Genomic DNA, 7,684 nt, shown 5'->3' with positions numbered 1-7,684 from the left:
TGTCCTTAATCTATGGCACAACTCAAAGAAGTCAGATATGTTCTCTCATGTGATCAATGGTGGTCGTCGTACCTATTTTCACAATGGGGCACCATTTTGTCAATTTTTAGGGTTTCATCCTAAGGTCTGCATTTCATTGTTTTGTGTGTCACATTGGTGCATTTATGTCCTATTCTACTCCTTTTAAGTCCCCTAAGTCCTATCTCACATTTTGGCTTCATTGGCATGCTTTTTTTAGGTCTGAAACTGCTTCCTAGGAACCCCTGTGCTTGTGTAGGTCACACAAGTGCAAAACTTCCTCACACAGGCGTAGAACCCGCCTACATAGACGCAATTCTGCTGCCCACTCCTCAAAACCCCCCCGGCAATGTCCTAGATCTACATGAAATTGACCAAAACAAAAACATGGGTTTTTGAGCCACTTATCGGTGCTCTCGCGTCGGCCAATCATCTTAAGTTGCGTACACGTTCCCCAAGGTGATCCGCCACTGGAATGTTTGCCATCTCTCTACAAGGTCCTTTGTCCAGAGCACAAAATTTCCTACACTCACGAGTGCAAATGAGTCATTTTCACTCTACCAACCCCTTTTATAGCTTTTCCAAGTGTCCAAATCAGCATGCACCTTCCTCACGTTGTGTTGGTCGCGGTCTTTTGTGACTTGCGATGCTTGTATCTTATGCATTCAATCTTCGATTTTCAATTTGTTCGAAGCACTGGCTTTATATCGTCGTCGTCGATCAATTGGCCTCTTTTATGGATTTTTTCAGCCAATTCCTCGAGGGGGCATACATATCTCCTTGTCCTCGTCTGGGGCATATTTCTTGATTGTTCTTTGAAACAACACTCAAAATCGCATTGTCTCAAAGAGGGGCAAAATGTAGGTGTATAAAAATGGTCAATGCTTGCAACGCCATACTCTAACATGTCTGTGTGACCTTATTTTAGGTTTTTCGCATCAATTAACATTTCCTCTATGTCGTGTACTTGATCTTTATCATTTGTCGATATTTTGTCATTCTTTTGTGCTTTCTTCCTCTTTCGATTGTGTTTCTCATATTTTCAATTAGGTCTTGTTGACATTATCACGACTTTCAATCTTTGGTCGCTATCAATCATTTTGTCTTGTCAATTGGACATCGTCAATCCTAATCGATGTCAAATTAGGGTTTTGTCCTCAATCTTTATCATTGTCAATCTAATCTTGTCAATTCGGCATCGTCAGCCCTTCTCAATTGTCGAATCAGGGTTTTGTCCTTGGTCTTTGTCAATTTCAAACAATCTTTGATCAACCATTGTCATTCTGAATCATCTTATGTCATCAATTTGTCAATTCCTTATGAATTTGCGATCGATTTGTCATTGGTCTTTTGTCATGTGACCTTCATCAAGTCGACCATTTTATCAATCTTTAATCAATTGTCATCATTTTGGATCCTCTTTTCAATTGTCAAGTTTTGGTCAATCTTGTCAATTTGTGATCGATTCGTCATCGATCTTCATCAATCTCGGCATCATGTTATTTGACCTTTCATCAGCTCGACCTTTTATCAATCTTTGATCGATTTGTCATCGGTCTCAATCAATCATCAAATCTTTGTCAATTTTTGGATCGATTAGTCATTGATCTTTTGTCTTTTGTCATCTATCAATTTTGCCCTTTTGTCAATTATCAATCAATTGCTCATCAATCTTTGTCAATCAACGTCAACACTTTATCAATTATCCAATTTTCATCATTTTCAAATCGACCTTACATCAATTTCTTTTTTTGTCATGACCTAATTGTTCTCTTTTCATTTCTAATATTTCTTCTAGGGTTTAATGATTTAATCATGTAATCCCTCTAACTTGTCTCTTTAGGTTAAATGGATTAATTCCATTTATCCTAAGTCCCCTTTGTCACAATTAAATGTTTCATTTAATTGGCTAATTATGTCCTCTTTGTGAATTAATTAATGAATGAATATTTACATTAATTAATTTCACCTAATTTCCTCATTTTCTAATTTGCTAGCTTCTAATTCCCCATTTTCCACCTAATTTGCTAATTTTCGAATTTCAAATTTCTTTTAATTTTCCCTCCTAACTTTTCCCACTAATTTCTCCTCTTAATTAACTCCCCCTTTTTGTGCTAAATTTATCAGAAAGCAATGTGCAAATTTTGAGGTCAATTTGTCATATGTCATGGAGCAAATTTTGTGCATAATTGTGTCATAATTGATGAGGATAATTTGCTCTCAATTTGTCATATTTTGACATAAATGTTTTTCAATCAATTTGTCATGATTTTCGGTCGTTTAATCATGCCTTTTCCAAATCAATTTGGCTTCCTTTAATTCAATCATTCTAATTTCATGTCTTCCTTAATTTGTCTATAAATTGAACCTCTTTTCTCAATCATGGTTAACCACAATTCGAGTACCCTCATGTTGTCGCTTTCGAATCCATCACTTGTAGTCATCTTGCTTGATAATCTTTTGCATTTGTAGGTGACACCAACATGATTTGGAGGAGAAAGAATAACAATGAAGGCCAAGAAAGGAGATTTCGGCATATGGTTGATGTTTTCATTTTCAATCTTGTCTTTCTTGCTCTATTGAATATATTAGGATTGGATTTCATGAGCAATTAGGTTTGTGGTTGCCTAATGTTTATGCTTTTGATGTACTTTCCTGATTTCCTACATACAGAACCAATGCTTCGTCACACATCGCTTCAAAGAGGGGCAAAATGTATACACCTAAAAATGGTAAGGAAATAATTGATTAAATACTCAATTATTTAATTAATAACCATTCCCAATTAATTAAATTTGCAATGATTTAATTAATTCCCCTTTATTCATCTACTTGTATATAAATCTAAATCATTTATTTATATAGTTCACATCATATCCCCCCTTTGATTAATTAATTCCCCCCATTAAATTCAATTCTTCTACTCCCTTTAATTAAAGTTAAAAAATTCTTAATTTGTTGAGTTTAATTAACGTTTTCCAATTTATTTGAGTTTCTAAATTCAAATGAGCATATGGCTCCTAACATCCTAACCTCCTTATCCTAACCTCTTGTGGGTTGGATATTCCCTCTTGAAGACACATGGCACCTTTGCCACATGTCTTCTCCTCTTTGACACTTGCCTTCTTGTGGGCAATTTGTTAGAGATTCTTAGACACTTGTCACCACAGGGATGACATGTGTCTCTTCTTCCAACCTCTTTTCCAACTTCCTCAATCCTAGCTTTTGATAGCTCCAAATCGAATCATGGTCATCGATTCCTGCCACCTCAGCTTTGGCCTTAGAAATCATATAAATACACCTCATTTTGATCAATCAATCCCCTTGCATCTTAGTTTAAATTTGTATCATTACTCTAGAGTATTCATTTTGAGCATTTAGTATATTTAGCATAATTTGAGTATCATATTATCGTAATCTTGCATTTAATCTAGAATCATGTAGTTATTCATATCTTGAGTTGTCATCTTGATGATCATTGCTTGTTGCTAAGAGCCACCTACATACACCTTCAAGGTCCTTGAGATTAGAGGAAGATGGGACATTTCAAGAGAGCATAGTTTGTATTTCTTAATCTTCATTTGCTTTCAATTTTATCAATTGTCTCATCTATGTGTTTGTTTATTATTGACACTATTTTTAACAGCACGGTATGTATGTATGTAAATGTACACACATCTTTTCCTTTTTCTTTCTAGATCATGCAAGTACATATTCTTATACATATACATGCACATATGTGTGTGCGCGCACACTCACACTCACACACACACATGCATACATAAGCATAAATATATAAATTGTACTTAATCCTTTTATTTATATTTATGTGTATATATACATATACATATACATATGCATATGCATATGCATACACAAATATAAAAAGGGATTATATACAATCCAATAAAACACACACACACATATGTATATGTATATGTCTATGTTTATGTATGAATGTGCATGCATACATATGTAGGTATGTTGCTCTCTTAAGCAAAAAAATATAGTGAATATACATGTTTTAAAACAAAAATGTATATTGTGCGCATGTAGCTTTGTTAGATACACACGCCTATTTTTGTAAGTTGGATATATACATTTACATGTATATATGTGAGCATATAATTAAGTTTTTAATCCCATCAAAAGATATTTACAACTAAATAATTATAAGGAACACACACATAGAGTTTTTTCATATAGCATTTTGGTTCATTTTTAAAAAAAAAAATGTTCATAATCAAATAAAAAGAAAATTTTTTTTATTTTTTTATTTTTTTTTTAAACGCGAGTTTTTAAAATAATAAATAAACTCACCGAGTCTGATACCATCTTTCTGCACCTTAATAAAGTTGGGACCTAGACTGGGAACCGAAGACCTGGAAAGATTGTCTAGGTAGGTTTTGGATGGCCCATAATGAACCTAAAAAGCAATTCTTTGGTTGGTGATTACTGCTAAATAAACTCCCCATAAAAAATAAGGAAGGTCCTTTAATAAATTGTAGCATTTGCAGAGTGTCTGAATCTGTGAAACACGTCTTCTTTGAATGCCATTTTGCTAAAGAAATATGGAGAATATTTGGTTTTAACTTGAGTCTGGTTCTCTTGAGTTCATAGATTTTGTTCTAGGCTATGTCAAGGGCTGTAAGAGGATTGCAAATGTCTTTTGGTCTTGTTTTTCTTTGGAAGTTTTGTGGCTCATATGGAAGTATCGCAATGATGACATCTTTAATAGCAATACCAGGCACCTCACTGAGTCTCTTAGGAGACTCATTGCTCATTCTATTTTTGTGCAGGTCACTGTTGTGCTTAAACTTGACTCGGACAATTTTGACAGATGGCTCAAGGACGGGGCCACTACTGTATACATTCGTGAACTATCACACGGATTCACTTGGAAGAGGGATGAACTAGGCAAAGCAGCTTTTGAACAAGCTTTGGTGGCCTTCATGAGGCAAATGGATCGTAGACAAATGCATATGGAGATCATTCAGGAGAAGGCCGACCTGATCAGTGAGCGCACTTCCCATCCTCATAAGAAAGAGTTACTTGATGGTCGGGTGGAAGTATGGCAGGAAGGAACTTTGGGCTGGGTGGCATGGCTCCCACCTATGGGAAACAACAACTCACCAGATGCTGAAATTTTAATTCCTTAGTTGTTGCTTAATATGCTATAATGTCAATTTTGTTTATAAATATGTATAACATTTGTAATCCTTGATTTTGGAGGTGCACATTAACTGTGTATTTTGTATATGCACCTTCTATTGGTGCCCCGGCTACTGCTGAACTCAATCTTTTTTGCTGAAGCTATGTAATGCTTTTTTGATATCTAATCCAAAAACAAAACAAAAAAAGATAAAAGCAATGTTAGGGTGAAAGTTGATAGGACAAGTTCAACTCATCCCAACTGGTCGATGGTGAAAGTGGGGTAGACACCCAACCTCATAATGGCAACAACCTATTTTCTTAAGTTGTGATTTCGAGGCAATTGTGACCCCAACAATGGGATGAGTTGTAACGATTATAAAAAAAAATGTTTATCATCTAGTGTGAACTTTAATTGCATTGGCAAATATATTGGTAACTGAAACATGCCTCTTAAATTTCAAAAAATTTCCTAATAAAACACATAGTCACCATGAAATAATATTCTACTTTAAATACTTCAAAAATATGTGTCAATATAGGTCAATGAATATGACTCGAAAACAACACAAATAGCAATATCACACTTCAAAAATATTTGAATAGTTATTTAACATCAATTGAACCAATATATTTTAAAAATTCATAATGGTTTTGTTCTTCTACCATCTTATTCTATTTGCCAAAATTAAATGAGCCAATTCAAATTACTCCCCATATGATAAAGTTTCATCACTAAAAATATCATTGGTGAGAAGGAAGGCCATAAAGAGGAGGTGTGGTTGAAGTTTCATCACTAAAAATATCATTGGTGAGAAGGAAGGCCATAAAGAGGAGGTGTGGTTGGCACTATGGGGATGGGTGGGAGTAACATAAGATAGATTAATGGTATAAGACAAATAGTAGATACATTAATCATTATAGATTAAGCAATTTTAGCACTAATCATTTGTAAGATTTATATTCCAACAAGATTTACAATCCAACAATTGTGAATCATGTTAAGTAGGTGTGTTTGACTTTTTATAGTAACCAAATTAACAAAAATATTTACTTAATTTTAAATACAATGCTCAGTGTTATTCTCGAAAAAACATCAAAATAAACCTTAATTTTAATAGAGATACAAAATTAGGGCCACAAATAACTTCTAGCATAATCAAAAGATAGGAAGATGAAGCTTCAGAAGAAAAAAAATCTCATTACACAAATATACATTTCAAATTAACAAAAATCATATCTCACACCAAACCATCCATGCCAGACGTGTCCAACTCATAACCAAACGCCATTCCAGTTGCCACGTTGCTGCAAAAAAAGATCTCCCGAAAAAAAATCTTCCCCTTTTCTACACCACTCGCGCTCCTTTCCGATAAACTGCACCAAACCACACTGTTAAGACAACAACAAAAATCTCACACTTACAGCAAAAAAAGGTAACAAAGCAAGCAAAAGAATGTCAGGCGCAGGAGCAGTTCCGATAGGTGACGGGGTCGAATCCCCGGGGCTGAAAAAATCTATTACAGGCCCCCTAAGCTTCACACAGCTCAACGCCATAGCAATCATGATAATCTTTGCGGCCAGCGACCTAGTAACCCTCCAAGACCTTCTATTATTCTTCTTCTCGGCAATATATATTCTGATCATGTCCAAATTCGCCTTTCCTGCAACGGCCGTCGCAGCTTCAAACCCTCCCAAGCCCGTATTTTCCCCCAGCCGCCTTTTTGTCTGCTACGTTTCCCTGGCCGCCGTCGTAGGGTTAGTTTTCCCTCTGGTTTACATTTTCGGCGGCATTGCAGCAGGGCACAAAGCCGGCATTTTGGCGGCGGCGCCGCATGTTTTTCTGCTCTCTGCACAGATTTTCTGGGAGGGCGTGACGGTTAATTCCCGCAGGTTTTCGCTGCCTACCAGAGCTTTCGTCCCTATTTTTTACAATACGCGTAGGGTTTTCACCATTTTCGACTGGCTGGAAACAGAATTTAGTAAAGAGAGGGCGAGCGAGCCGTGGAACAATTACGGCCGTGCTCTTGCTGTGGCGAATCTGGTGTTCTGGTGTTTCAATTTGTTCTGTTTTCTGCTTCCTGTTTATCTGCCCAGGGCTTTCAGGAAGTATTATGAAGAAGAGGCTTCTGTAAAGATGGTTAAGGATAAATGACTGTAAATGGTCTGGTTTTGTAAATATGTTTAATAATTTTATTGTTGAAGAATAGTGCTTATTGTAAAGAAAATATGGCTTTGCATAAATTACTTGGGCTAATTATTATTAATTAAATATAATTAATATTGTTTGGCTTTTGTTTGGCCTTAATCTGTTTTCATTTATGTCATATCTTTTATGGAGTAACTCAATAGAATTTTATTCATTAAAAAACTAATTAATATTGTTTTTAGTCAGTTGATATATTGTTGTTGGCTTTTGTTTGGCCTTAATATGTTTTCATTTATATTATTATCTTTTATGGAGTAATTTAATAGAGTTTTACTATTAAAAAAAATTAATTAATTTGTAAATAAT

General features: G+C 35.2%; 1 protein-coding gene across 1 annotated transcript; it reads left to right on the top strand.

The window, feature by feature from the left end:
• Nucleotides 1–6,494: 6,494 nt before the first annotated feature.
• Nucleotides 6,495–7,464, top strand: LOC131053076 (uncharacterized). Its single transcript, XM_057987678.2, has one exon. The coding sequence runs from the start codon at nt 6,626–6,628 to the stop codon at nt 7,322–7,324; it is 699 nt and encodes a 232-aa protein (XP_057843661.1). The 5' UTR covers nt 6,495–6,625; the 3' UTR covers nt 7,325–7,464.
• The last annotated feature ends 220 nt before the right edge of the window (nt 7,465–7,684 follow it).

This window comes from Cryptomeria japonica, chromosome 8 (genome assembly GCF_030272615.1).
Source record: "Cryptomeria japonica chromosome 8, Sugi_1.0, whole genome shotgun sequence".
NCBI lineage: Eukaryota > Viridiplantae > Streptophyta > Pinopsida > Cupressales > Cupressaceae > Cryptomeria > Cryptomeria japonica.
The sequence above is the reverse complement of the archived record's forward strand: the minus strand, read 5'-3'. Positions and strand labels throughout refer to the sequence as shown.

What these genes read in the sequence shown, in the direction of transcription:
- LOC131053076 (XM_057987678.2), top strand. Translation starts at nt 6,626, where the DNA reads ATGTCAGGCGCAGGAGCAGTTCCGATAGGTGACGGGGTCGAATCCCCG.